The sequence below is a fragment of the Podarcis erhardii genome (genome assembly GCF_964252035.2).
Source record: "Podarcis erhardii genome assembly, chromosome: 1".
Taxonomy (NCBI): Eukaryota; Metazoa; Chordata; class Lepidosauria; order Squamata; family Lacertidae; genus Podarcis; species Podarcis erhardii.
The window spans coordinates 94,472,238-94,487,009 of record NC_138497.1 but is presented as its reverse complement, the minus strand read 5'-3'; the positions used below and the strand labels follow the sequence as shown (position 1 = coordinate 94,487,009).

General features: G+C 42.2%; 1 protein-coding gene across 16 annotated transcripts in view; it reads right to left on the bottom strand.

Moving 5' to 3' along the window:
• Window positions 1–14,772, bottom strand: part of KALRN (kalirin RhoGEF kinase) — a 510,268-nt gene that overhangs the window by 163,461 nt on the left and 332,035 nt on the right. For all 16 annotated transcript variants that reach the window (XR_014158556.1, XR_014158557.1, XM_081869922.1 and 13 more), the window contains 2 exons: window positions 8,364–8,559; window positions 6,410–6,576 (listed from right to left, as the gene is read on the bottom strand). Coding sequence is in view for 14 of the 16 variants with exons in the window: in XM_081869922.1 (XP_081726048.1) it covers window positions 6,410–6,576; window positions 8,364–8,559 (363 nt within the window). In the remaining 2 variants the exon portion in view is untranslated. The remainder of the gene's footprint in view (window positions 1–6,409; window positions 6,577–8,363; window positions 8,560–14,772) is intronic.

Sequence of the window (14,772 nt, the reverse complement as noted above, 5' to 3'; positions counted from 1 at the left end):
ACTATGTGATAAACATCACACATAGCTTGGTCCTCATTTCTACTGAAATAGCTACATATTAGAAGAATGCCTCCCTGGAACTTATGGTGGAAAATAATTTTACACCAAAAAATTTTATCAATATCATCATCACCATTATTTCAGTTTTCTACATATAGCATCCAAGGTGGCTAACAACAATCATAACAAAAATACAATAAATCAGTTTTTTTTAAAGAACATCCAGTAATAGTAAGATAAAACAAACGAGAACACATAAAAATTGTAAAGATGAGAAATAAACCCGAAGTAAAACATCAACAGGTTAAAGCCCTTTTTTTTTTAAAAAAAAGGTATTTGCCTAATGGCTGACTAACCCCCTAGAGAAGACTAGGCAGGAATTTCAAAGGTGCACCAGTCTCAGCTATGCATAACCACTATTTGCCACTGCTGAAATCTGGGCATCCAGGCTCAGTGACAGAACCAGGCTGAATCTTTATTCCCTGATCTGACATTCTAGGAAGAACTAAATTTTTGACACTTCAGTGCCTCAGTTTTGTACTGTAATATTTCACACCATGGTATTCTTAGACCTCTGTTTTTGATCTGGTTTGCAGATGAAAGACTAAGCAGTCAAAGATGCTATAAAGGGACAGAACTGGGAGTAGTCAGAAGTAGCTGGGGGGGGCAGACATATTTGGTGGCAGCCCAAGCAAAGTCTTCCATTTGAAGAAAGTGGAAAACTACTGGGCAGGACAGTTTGGAGAAACAAACAACTAGATGATATGTAGATAATGGTAGAAGGCACACCCTTAATTACCGGTATCTCTCTCTGCCTTAGCATAAGAGAATGTTAAAAATCAGCCACCTATTTTATTAAGTATTCTCCAGTGAGAGTCAGCCCCCATACACATTACACATCCTTTATATCTAATTACTCCAAGTTTCAACTCATTGCCTTAACATCCAAGCCAATGGCATGTACTGTTGAAAAAAGAAAACTTTCCAAATGAGAGAGGGAAGAAAAAAACAATTTCAGATATTTCCAAGCACCATTATGTTAAAATGCAATCACATGTAGGCATTCTAGAGCTCTCCAGACTTTCTACTGTATCAGCAAAAGTTGAGTTGAGTAAGCACCAGGTATTGCTTGGTGGCAGCCCACTCTTCCTCTAATCCTAAGAGCGAGGGCAATTTGGTAATGGATTTGAGACCATTCATCGTCTCAGATGCTCTAAAGTGAAAGGGAAACCCATTTGGATCTGGACTGGAAACGAACAACAGGCCAAAATCAATATAAATTCCAATTTCACTAAGTGATTTTGATTATGACTCATCCCACAGGAAGCCAAATCCAGCCGTTTTATGACAGGGCAGTGATATATTTAAACCCAGCTCTTTCCAGGGAAAGCTATAGCTGTAATAATTCACAGGTTAATAATCAATTGACTTTTAAAGTAGTCAGCTGAACAAATAAAATGTGTTTTCACCATGGGCTTGCTGTAAAGCACTGGAGTGAGAAAGGCTTCCCAATAACGTTAAAGAAACTCTAAAGAAACTCTAATGCAGTGTTTCCCAACCGGTGTTCCGCGGCACACTAGTGTGCCGCGAGACGTTGCCTGGTGTGCCGTGGGAGGGAGGCTGGCGAGTCGGGCGGCGAGAGGCGGGGCGGCGGCGGCGAGCACACGCGGGGCGGGGAGCGAGCTCCCTCCCACATCCCATCGCCCCGTGCTCCGCGCTGTTGTAGGCCAGCCCTGCGCACCCAGGGGACCTCCCCCCGAGAGCGCAAGGCTTGCGGGCGTCAGCTGGCAGCGCGGAGCACGGGGCGCCCTTCGGAGGACGCCCCGTGCTCCACGCAGGTGTCCGCAAGCCTTGCGCACCCGGGGGATCTCCCCCCGGGAGCGCAAGGCTTGCGGGCGTCAGCTGGCAGCGCGGAGCACGGGGCGCCCTTCGGCGGACGCCCCGTGCTCCGCGCTGGTGTCGGCCAGCCTTGCGCACCCGGGGGATCTCCCCCCGGGAGCGCAAGGCTTGCGGGCGGCAGCTGGCAGCGCGGAGCACGGGGCGCCCTTCGGAGGACGCCCCGTGCTCCGCGCTCGTGTTGGCAAGCCTTGCGCACCCGGGGGGCGCATGGGGCACCCTGAAACAGAGGGTTCCCCATGCTGCGGACTGTAGCCTGCCGCCGGACGCGCGGGGCGCCCTGAAGCAGAGCGCCCCTCGCGCCAGGCAGACATGGGCCAGCCCCACAAGCTCGGGGGACAGCGGGGAGGCGCAGCACCGCCATCCCACTGTTCCCCGACCTGGTTTTTTGGGGGGGAAATAAAGGAAAAAAATTTTTCCTTTATTTCCCCCCTCAAAAAAGTAGGTGCGTCCTATGGGACGGAGCGTCCTATGGGACGAAAAATACGGTTCTTACTATTTCATAATAAAGTAATTATAAAATACTTTCTTTGTGTTTATTTGATTCCTATTAAAGAGAGTTACTTTATATATAGTCAATATAGGCACAGAGTTAATTTTTTAAACATTTTCTAATGGTGGTGTGCCTCGAGATTTTTTTCATGAAACAAGTGTGCCTTTGCCCAAAAAAGGTTGGGAAACACTGCTCTAATGAACCACAGCTGTTAACATCCCTTTTGAAACAGTTTGAAAGTTCACTCCTAAATCCATGCACACTTTGTTTGGGCTTTAGATTACTCTGCACAAGTTTGTAGATGGTTGGAGCACACTATGGAAATAGCACGACTCATTCTGCATCTTTTAAAGCAATAATTCCTTTAAAATGAAATTTTGAGGGAATATTTTAAGGCAGATAATATATATTGGTATATAGAGTTTTCCAAGCAAGAATAAGAATTAAAATCAGAAAGGGAAAGGCTCAGAATGAGTTACAGATACAAACAAGCGCAATAGATTTCCCTAAGAGTCTTATGACCACTGTAATGTCTTCCATGTGGAGCTGCCCCTGAAGACAGTCTGGAAGCTTTAACATAGTTTTAAATGTGAAAACATTGTTTTCAACAGGTGATTGTATTACACTAAACATATTACTCCAGTGTTACAAAAAAGGCTGTTAGTTGTCAATACGTTACAAGGGTATAAATGTTTCTATTCCTCTGCTTCCCAGTCTCCTCTTAGATGCCAGTAGGCTGATTATTAAGGTCATGATACATCAGGGGCAGTTTCAACAACTGCCTCTGATTGGCAGCAAGAGCAAGCAAAATGGAAGTTTAGGCTCTACAAATCTTTTCAGTGTTTGAAGCACTAGAAACCGCAACAACCGATTTTTAGAAATTGCCTGAAGTTTAAGAAATTTTGCAGCTCTCCTGACTAGTGATAAGACCATGGGGAGAAAAAGTGCAGATAATAGAGGAGCCCCTTTGGTTGATTATTGGAAGCCCTGTCCACAGTGCCTCTGATTTTCTGATGTGTTTTGAACACCTCCAACAACCAACACCATTTGCTGATAGCTTGAAAATCACTTTATAGAGTAAAAGCTGTATTTTAGCGTTCTCACATTGTCTTCTAGAATTTATACTGCTTGGGAGCACATGATCACACTAGCTTGTTGAGAAAGCTATGAAGTATGAGGCTGGGCAGTGGTGCATAGCAAACGGAAACCAAGTGGAACTTGAGTGAAGCAACCACACAACCACTTTATGGCTGCTGGACGATTCATGGATCAGTGGATCCTGCCAATTTACCTGATACTTCAAATTTTCCACATCCATTGGCCCACACAAGCAGTCACATATATATTTATTTTATTATTAATTTTAAACACATTTATATACTACTTTTTTGCTTCAATGGGAGGCACTCAAGGCAGCATGTGACAAAATAAAATCCATTCTGTCATATGGACAGTGCTGTTCTATTTCCAGAAACAAACTCTAGACATTTTTCTGGTTATGTTTGCTAAGTAATGAAAGAAACCTACTTCAAACACACATACACACACACCAGCAATCTGCTTTCTTCCAGCTCCCTACTCAGCAGTAACATGTGTCTAGTTCTAAACAATTTTTTTTACCAGTAACAAAATGTTCCATTTCTGTGTATCAGAGAATGCTATGGGTTATTAACATTTGTACGAATATTTGCAGTTTCACAGCAACTGTGTTCAGTACTTTACCTCGCTGAAAATACTTTCTGAATACTTGTTCCACTAGGAAAACTTTGCTCGTAATAAGAAGGGAACATATCCTACTGGGCAGAACGGAACAATGCGTCTCAACCAAACAATGTGTATGCTTTAAAAACAATGAAATGGTTTCTCAGAAAAGTGCACTATAGAATCATAGAATTGGAAGGGACCCCAAGGGTCACCTAGTCTGACCCCCTGCAATGCAAGAATCTCAACTAAATCATACATGACAAATGGCCATCCAACCTCTGCTTAAAAACCTCCAATAAAGGAGAGTCCACCTCTCATGGGAGTCTGTTCCGCTGATGAACAGCACTTTACTGCAGAAAGTTATTCCTGATGTTTAGTTAGAATCTCCTTTCTTGTAACTTGAATTCATTGGTTTGGGTCCTACGCTTCAGAACAGTAGAAAACAAGCTTGCTCCGTCTTGAAAGTGTCCATACTAAGCATCCCCAAATATTTCTTTTTTTTAGAAATAATTTTTATTTTTATTTATTAATAACAATCCAATGGAGGCCACATTAATACAACACCAAATCATACCAAATCATAATCTAATCAAAAGATCCAATTAATCAGTTCTGAATTCAGCATTTTTGGATGACTTCCCGTGTTCTGGCTATTAGGAGTTGATGTTATTCCTTGGTCCTGCGCCAATTCTCTTAATTAGTCCAAATACAACAATTCCGATCTTGATCCTTTATTTTAACAGCCACTGGTGTGATGACTTTCGTTCGTATTTAGCAAATCCATATCCATTAACTTGCAAAGGGAATTTATTTCTTGCAGTTTTCTGTGTGAAATATTTGTTTACATTCTTCTTTTCCTTCATGTTGTAATCAATCAATCCTCTTCAACATTGCCCCTCCCTCGAGAACTTAATTCTCATTATGCCACAGCTTCCATTTTGCCTTTCTAAAACCGAAAGTATTCCAGCGTCCGGCAGTGACTCCTGGTTTGCTTCCCGCTTTTATCTCTTTTAGTCCTTTCCAATCTACTAATAAGCTGGTGTCTCACCAAAACCAGAGTTAGAGCCCTCTTTAGTAGGCAATGTCACAAATCATCACAGTATTTCACACAGTCTATTCTTTCCAGAACTCCGTAAAGAAAATTATAGTTCTTGTTGAATCCCTCTTGCATTCCATATATAGTTGTAATCCATTAGTAAATTTATTCCATTAGTAATTAATTAATTAATTCTTCTTCAGTGAAGGCTTGCTGAATCATAGCAAACAAATATAATGTAAAAAGAGAGCAAAGCCTTCCCCTTGACTTACATAGCAATCCAATTACGACGACAGTCCTCTCCAGATCTAAACATTGGCACTCAGTGGCTGATTCATTTAGCAGGTTAGCTTTCTCCTTCATCCAGAGCACATCTGTTTCTTAAGTCCAAATTCAGATCCATCTTAAAAGAAACAGAAGTACCTCCACTCATGGCGACCGCGTTGGGGGGTTTCCAATACGTGCAGTGCTATGCACTCTGTGTCCCTGCTCTGCATTCCATCAGAGCAAGAGGCAGTTATTGGACGATCCGTGAGTGAAAGCTCCGCCCCTGACCCGGGGCTTGCAAGGATAATTACTCCCAGATTATCCTTAATTAACTGCACGGCTGGTGTCCGCTATCGTGGGATCTGCAGTTCGCCATGGTGGCAGCGCCAGAAGTCCATCCCAAATATTTCTTATCAGAAATTTTCCACAGTGATAAATTTAAGGTTGGTTTACAAAAGCAGTTAGATGGATTGAGGAGCTTTAGACTTAATTTTCCAAGCATGAAGGGCTTCAGTCAGGCCTGTCACCCATATCAAGCTGTTGAATGATGGAAAGCTGGACAGAAGAGGACCATGAGCAACACAAAATACCAATGCCTTGATCCAATTCAAGATTCCTTTGGGTACTTGAGCTGTTACCCGTGGTACTGTCTACTGCACAATTTAATTTGTCCTACACAAAAAGAGGTCTAGAAACCTGCTTTTGAAAACTATACTTTCTCATGATCTCAGCCTCTGTATTAGATATTAAAGTCCATGCTTACATCAGAAACATGCAACATCTGCAGATCAAGATATTACTTTCTAGTGGAGATCCTATTGAATGAGCAACAAAAGTTTTTTTCAAATAAAATATATGTGGAAGCTGCCAATTCATGTTGTTTTTGAGAATAAGCTAAGCTAAATACCACCCAGGGAGTTTAACACTTTCAATATGTCGCAGCTCAGCATGTCTTCCAGAAACATTTAAGCCAACACAAAAACAGACTAATGACAATGGTGAAGGGCTCTGACCTGCTTGACCTCTGCCTGCAAGTGTCGGAGCTGAAGGCACTGCTCCAGCCGCTTGTGCGTCTGATCAGCATTGAGCTCCAGCTCATGTTGCTTCTCATGAAGAAATTCCAGCAGTTCTTGCACTTGTGTTGCTAGATCAATGTCTTTTTCACAGATCAATTCAATGCCTGTAATGAAAAAAAATTCCTCAGATGGAACAGTGGACCTGCTCCTAACAAAAGGAAAAAGGTAGTAGCCTGGAAAAGTGCTGTGACTTGTAACAACCACCTGAACTTTTCTGTTTATTGTAGATAAACCCATTCACATTTACAGATGCCTTGTGAAGCACCAAGAAATCAGTTTGCTAGTTGCTCAAATCTAACATATCTGCAGCTGGTGTCTGGATAGGAAATGTGTTGTGTAGCTACCAAAATGTTATTCTTCCAGCTGCAGCTTCTCTTCCCCATGGCCGTCTGAAGCAACAGTTTTGCAGTGAGTAATTGCTCTCAGCCTTTCAGGGATGCAATGTTTAACTAAAGAATAGGGATTACTTTTTAAAATTAAGATGAAGAAAAAGCCCTTTCTGTCTCTTGTACACCACTGATTTTATTAGAAAGAGAGAGCACAGAATTACTGAAATTCACAGTAAATATCCTTTTGATTTTGGCACATTATAAGAGAAGATTATACTTCTCTTTCACACCACATAGCAGAAAAGAAAGAGACAGAGCCAAAGAAAAATTAACCTTTTTATGTTCTGAACTCAGACTCATGGGTTCAATGTGACCATTTATGTGTTGTTTTGTTCAATGCTAAGGACAAGAGTCTTGGTTTGCAGTCAAGAGGAGGTACACTCTGTGCACCACATGCTCCCAAAAGTTTTCTTAGGATCCAGACTCCAAGTAAAGGACCATAAAAAGCATAGTATATAGAAAGGTTCTACATTCAAACCCAGTTAAAATTTCCCTGTGATTTAGGAAAATAAATCCACCCAGCAAAAACATTAATGAATCACTATTTTACCTAAGACAATACATTCAAAGCAACAGAAAAAGTAGTTCTGTTAATACCAGCATTTTAAGAAATCCCAGTTTTGTCATCGTATATGTGGCTTAAAACTGTTTGACATGTGGCAAGACAGAAAGGCCAAATCATTCATCACAGGGGAGCCAGCTGCCCTTTGATATCCTAGGCCCTTTACTGATTGCCACTGATGAGTTATCACAATCAGAAATACACCAGCCGTGTGTGTGATTGAAAATTGTGAATGCAGCCAGATCAAAGACATGTAGCAAAGTCAAGCATACTAAATGCAGGAAAAGTCCTGAGGACACAACACCATATGCAGGCTAATTATAACAAATGTGTGCTGTATCTGGCATTTAAAAAGAACCTTCCTCCCAAAGGGGAGGATAGATTACCATGCCCTGAATGTGAAGTTCAAGAGCCATTCTATCTTATTTAGTAATGAAGATGTTGTTTTGTTTGGGCCCAGATTTTCTACTGATTTTCACTTCCATGCAGTTTTCAATACCGCAGGTTTACAAGACCACATCTCCCAAGATGGCTATGTTTCATATTGCCTCTGCTAGCACTTTAAGCAGCTGGAGAAGTTGTAAGTGAAAAAAGATCCCCTAGATAGGCAGGAACATTCCCTTACTTCCATTGTGTAACTAACTGGGCTGTTAGTTTAGAATTAACTAACTGGGCTGAAGTATAAACTGCATAAGCTCTCTGTATTACTCCCAAGCACAAATCCCATGGAAACAGGGCAGGTATGGAACAGCAGAAACATCCTTCTGATTTGAACTTTACCCAGCTTCAGTGTTTGTGTGTACTCCAATAGTGCTAGGCTTCACTTAATTTCTCTTGGTTGTTTTATTTCCTCGAGAATACCTCTTGTAGATGTGAAAGCATGCTAACATGAGCCTTAAGGGATAAAACTGGAAAGTACAAATAAATGTATGTCACTTGCCTGAAGCTTGGACTTCCATGATGTACTGGTGCAAATCTTGCCCTTGCTGGATGACCTCAAAGGTCATATTGTTCATTGCCAGCTTCCGCTCTGTGTGTCTCTGCAGGCGCTGCTCTGCCAGGGTCAGGTCCTCAGTATTGAAATCATTCATTTGTCTTAGCAAGTCCTCATTCCAGGCATCTAACTCAGCTGTTACCTTCAAAGTAAAAACAAGCAATACAGAATAAGCATTATAAGCCATCAAAAACATGGTTACTGAGAAAAATAACCTAAAACTGCTTTGTTCTTTTCTGTTATTACAGTCTATATTTCACAGCCCAGCAGATTTAACTGGTTATTATATAAGATACAATGGTGTTTGGAAGCAAGACATGTTTTTCAGACGTGCATAAAATAAAGATATATAATGTTTATGATATTGCATAAAGCAAAATGATGTAATATTTATTATACCAGAATCTTAGAGGTAAGATTGGACTGGAAGTTGTGGGTAATTGAAGAAATTGCCCAAATTGGGTATTTTCAAACATCACAAAATCAGTACAATTTAGCTGCCTATGAGAATAAATTATTGTTTTATTAATATTATTATTTATTGAATTTATATACCGCCCTATACCTGGAGGTCTCAGAGCCATTCACAGAAAAGATAAATGGATCTTCCTTAGGATAATTCTATTTTGTGAGAAGCTTACCTTCACATAAGTGGACATAGGGGATTGCAGCCTAATTATATTATCCAAGGTTTCAATGGAATGATAATTAATTTTTTTGGGTGTGTTTGTGTATATAATAGGGTTGTAGATTTTAGCTGCTTTATAATTTTATTATGTGCACTGCTTAGAGAGCTCTTTAATTAAGTGGTTTATAAATATTTCTAAATTAATAAATGGGGCTGATGAAGTGGCGACACTACAGCAGGGGTAGCCAGTATGGTGTTCTCCCCAACATTGTTGGATTCTACCTCCCATCATCCCTGATCATTAGACATGCTGGCTGGGGCTGATGGGAGCTGGAGTCCAGCAAAATCGAGAGGGCACCATGTTGGCTAATCCTGGCCTATTCTTGTTTTATGAATTCATTGTTTCTCACCATGTGGATAGTGGTATCTGATTGGTGAGCACTGGTGGAGTTTCTAGGGTTATTGTATACATTTGCTTGGAGTAAAAGGGAAGGGTAAGTTGGAGGAGGGAAGCAATGACGAATGGAGCAAGCAACAACAATCTACAGCAACAACAAATTCACTCCTCTAACCATGTGTTGTGGCCAAGGTTTGCTATTGGCTGTTCTTTGTGGTTAGTAGGGAAAGAGCTTCAGCACGAGTCCAGGTACAGAAAATACACTAAGGACATAGCTCAGCCCATGACATGAGTCCTACAGATGTGTCATGGTGGTCTGATCCTGAGGAAGAATGGGAGAAGTTCAGAGAGCTGGACAACCCTGAGGAAGGTATTAGTGAGAAGGAGGACTCCAAGGAGTGTCAGAATCCAGAAGCAGCTGGTAATGTGGAGGATGGAGAGTAAGATCCAGGGGAGAGTCCCGGCAGATTAGCAGAGAAGTGTTCTGCTCCAGAGCCACTGGGCACCCCATGTCAGATCCCTCCTGGTGTAGCACCTCCTCCTATCAGTGATGAGGTTCCTTCAGAGGAGGAGGCTACTGAGGGTAAATCAGATGCTGAGTGCCAGCATAAACAGAACTTGCAAGCTGAATCCACCTGGAGGAGTGCCTCTTTGCTTCTCCAGCCTCAAGACTCCTGCTGTTTGTTGCACTTAATGCTGTGCCCACACATCCTTCAAAAGAAACGTGTAAGGGGCATGCCGCTTGTTGGAGCTAATCCTTTTGCACATCTACTGCACTATGGAACACTGCCTCACTTATGTACTCCTCTGATTTAAGCATTAAAGTCTTTGGAAGAAAGTGACCTGGGAGTTCAAGTTCTTCATCTGGTAGTGAGGGCCATGACAGTGAAGTGCAATAGTAAAAAAAAAAAAAAAAAAAAAAGCAGCCTAGGGAACAACAAAGCAGCTGCAAACTCTCCAGGAGCCAACACATTCTTTCTGTCCCAGTAAGCTGTAGTTCGACTTGCCATGTCATGTGAGCATTGACAATTTACAGTTCTTGGAAATCCAAGGCAGAATAACAGTAGACAGCAAATGTGTGAGTGCTGCTTTCAATCAGCATCACTAAACCTGGGGTAGAAATTCATAGAGAGGGGATTTCAGAAGGCTGCTTTTACAGATCTTCCATCCCCCCTTGTTTGTTTCTGTTCTTGTTTTTTATGTTCTCATTTTTATATTGTATTTTTATGTTGTGAACTGCCCTGTGATGTTTGGATGGAGGGTGGTATGCAAATTTAATAAATAAATAATAGTAATAATGAAGAAACAGCTTGAGTTGCAGGAAAAAGAATTCAGGCTCTCATAGGAGGCGTGTTACTGACAGTACCGTTGCCATAAAAGTCTTCCTTTTCTTCCTTCCTTTTTTAAATGTCTCTCCTGACACAGACAAGGCAGAGCACACACATGCATCTTGATTGAGTACCGTACAGCCAGCATGAAACATAGCACCCTTGTGCCCACTCAAATTCTGTTCCTATTGAAATCAAATCATTCTTTAATGGCAATAATAAATGAATATCTATCTATCTATCTATCTATCTATCTATCTATCTATCTATATATATATATTTGCTTTCGTAGATTTTCACGGGTACAGGAATGCAGGTTTTGGTGTCCTCGGGTGTCTTCCCGTGTAAAAGTTGGGGTGTCTAGGCGACGTTTCGACGAGGTCTCACTCGTCATCTTCAGGCTGGTGCTTTCGGCTTCTTGTTACTGGAACAGAGCAGGATCTCAGTGTTTGAGTTCCTATAAATACTGTAGAGGGGGTGTGGTGTATAGCCTCCAATGTTCTGGGCAGAGAGGAAGTTCCCAGGCTAGTGTGCCTTTTCTTCTTTTGTTCCTTAATTACTTGAGAGATATCTTGAGTGATTTCTTGAGTGATATCCTGAGTACCACTTAGGTGGGTCATTAGGTGTGGATTAGTTGTTAAAGTCTTTGTGTCTTGACCTCTTGAACTTTGTGAAGAGTTTTCTTGAGAAGATGGCTGTACTGTACTTAGTTGTGCTCTGGCTTGGCTTCGTGTATAGGGGCGAGCTGTGGTTTTGTGGCTTGTGTCAGCCAGATCTGTGTAGGGATTGCAGGGGGGTGCAGCATCCGGAGGTGCCACCATGGATTGGCTACTGGATGGTGTCTGTAATTCATCTGTGGAGAGGGTCTGGGTTTGGGTCTGGTGTGGTTGATTGGTGTTGGCGTTCTGTGTGCCTCTGGATCTGGTGTCAGTTTTTGTGGGGAGGGCTAATTTCCAGATGTCTGGCAAGCGGGATGTGTCATCACGCTTGTTCATGTTGTGAGGGTGTTTCTCTATCTCGATGGCTTCCATGATTATTCTCTTGTGGTGATGTTCCGTGTTAAAGAGCAATTTGGAATCTGCAAAATTAATTTCGTGTCCTGTTTCTTTCATGTGTTGGAAAAGAGAGGAAGTTTTTTCTTCTTTTTTGACGGCATTCTTGTGTTCTGCGATACGTGCATTTATTCGTCTGTTTGTTTGTCCAATGTACGTGGCTGGGCAGACTTTGCAGGGTATTTCATAGATCCCTTGGTTTTCCAACTGGATTTTATCCTTGGGGTTTCTGAGGATATTGGCTATTTTTTGGTTGGTGCAAAAGGCTGTTTTGATATTGTGTTTATGGAGGATTTTGCTAATTTTATCTGTAGTGCCCTTGATATAAGGAAGGAGGGCCATGCCATTGTTTTCTTCTGTGTCTTGGTTTTTGGGGGGTGTTTCCTTTTGGATTAGCTTCGTAATCCTGTTTTGCTGGTATCCATTGGCAATTAACACGTTTGAGAGATTCTGTAACTCAGTTGTCAAGTGGTCTTTGTCAGCCAGGCGTTTGGTTCTGGAGATGAGAGTCTTGGCTACGGAGTTTATTTGTGCAGGGTGGTGGTGTGATTGTGCATGTAAGTAGCGGTTGGTGTGTGTTTTTTTCCGGTAGATAGTGTGTCCTAGGGAGCCATCAGGTTTTTTGTAGATTAGGACGTCAAGGAAGGGAAGTTGGTTGTTGGCTTCTATTTCCATAGTGAATTGTATTTTGGGGTGTAAGTTGTTGAGATGTGTGAGGAAGCTATCCAGTTTTTCCTTCCCGTGTGGCCAAATTACAAAGGTGTCGTCAACATATCTGAGCCAAAGTTTGGGTTTGTGTTCTGACTTGTCTAAAGCATTGGTTTCAAAGTGTTCCATGTACAGGTTTGCGATGACCGGTGAGAGGGGTGATCCCATAGGTGCTCCTTCTATCTGTTTGTATCTTTGTCCATTGTGGATGAAGTACGTGTTGGTTAGGCAGTGGTTGGTCAGGTCCAAGATGTATTCGGGGGGATTGTATTTGTTTTGAATAGCTGTCAAGGCTTCATTAATGGGCACTTGTGTGAAGAGAGATACAACATCGAAGCTCACAAGTAGGTCATTAGGATGTAGGTTTTGCTTCTTTATTGTTTCTATGAACTGGAAGGAGTTTGGTACGTGTGAAGAGATGGATTCTGCATAGGGCTGAAGTTGCTTGGCGAGAAATTTAGCGAGATTTTGTAGAGGTGAGCCTATGGAGCTGACTATTGGTCTGAGTGGTGTTCCTTCTTTGTGTATCTTGGGGAGGCCGTAGAGTTTGGGGCATCTGGATGATTTTTCTCTGGGGATGATTCTTAGCTGGATTTCTTCACTGATAGGGGAGGCTTTTATTTTGGATTTGGTGGTTTTTTCCAGGTAGGTGGTGGGATCTGTTTTTATAGGTTTGTAGGCAGGATCTTGGAGTAGATTTGATAGTTTTGCTTGGTAGTCCGATGTGTTCATCACCACTGTGGCATTACCTTTGTCTGCTGGGAGAATGATTATGTTGTTGTCTTTCCTCAGGTTGGTGAGTGCTTTCTGTTCTTCTTTGTGTAAATTGCTTCTGGGTGGTTTGCTGGAGCAGAGGATGTTGGTGACTTCAAGTCTGATTTTATTGGCTTCATCTGGGTTGATTTTGGTTAGGCTAGCTTCGACTCCGCATATGATGATTTCCGTGGGGATGCGTCTCGGGGCGACTGCAAAGTTGAAACCTTTGGAGAGTACTTTGGTTTCAGTTGTGGTGAGGATCCTGTCTGATATGTTATGTACTGTTTGTTTCATGGGTTGCTGTGGAGGGTGGCTGGGCTTCTGGCGTTTCTCTAGTTTGTGGAGTTTGTTGGTGTGTGTGTCTGTCTTATGTGAGGTCTCCGTTTCAGCTCTCCAGACGGCTAGTTGTTTGCATTTGTCCCAGAGTGCAGGGTGGATTTTGTTACAGAGTTTGAGGTGAAGAGTGAGTAGATCTTTGTTGGTTTGGTCTAGTAGGTATATTTTCTTGTGTAGTTCGTTTCTGATTAGGGATAGTTCAGTTCGTTTCAGGATCCTTTCGGTGGCTGGGGTTTTAGAATGGAATTCACACCAACCGCTACTTACATGCACAATCACACCACCACCCTGCACAAATAAACTCCGTAGCCAAGACTCTCATCTCCAGAACCAAACGCCTGGCTGACAAAGACCACTTGACAACTGAGTTACAGAATCTCTCAAACGTGTTAATTGCCAATGGATACCAGCAAAACAGGATTACGAAGCTAATCCAAAAGGAAACAACCCCCAAAAACCAAGACACAGAAGAAAACAATGGCATGGCCCTCCTTCCTTATATCAAGGGCACTACAGATAAAATTAGCAAAATCCTCCATAAACACAATATCAAAACAGCCTTTTGCACCAACCAAAAAATAGCCAATATCCTCAGAAACCCCAAGGATAAAATCCAGTTGGAAAACCAAGGGATCTATGAAATACCCTGCAAAGTCTGCCCAGCCACGTACATTGGACAAACAAACAGACGAATAAATGCACGTATCGCAGAACACAAGAATGCCGTCAAAAAAGAAGAAAAAACTTCCTCTCTTTTCCAACACATGAAAGAAACAGGACACGAAATTAATTTTGCAGATTCCAAATTGCTCTTTAACACGGAACATCACCACAAGAGAATAATCATGGAAGCCATCGAGATAGAGAAACACCCTCACAACATGAACAAGCGTGATGACACATCCCGCTTGCCAGACATCTGGAAATTAGCCCTCCCCACAAAAACTGACACCAGATCCAGAGGCACACAGAACGCCAACACCAATCAACCACACCAGACCCAAACCCAGACCCTCTCCACAGATGAATTACAGACACCATCCAGTAGCCAATCCATGGTGGCACCTCCGGATGCTGCACCCCCCTGCAATCCCTACACAGATCTGGCTGACACAAGCCACAAAACCACAGCTCGCCCCTATACACGAAG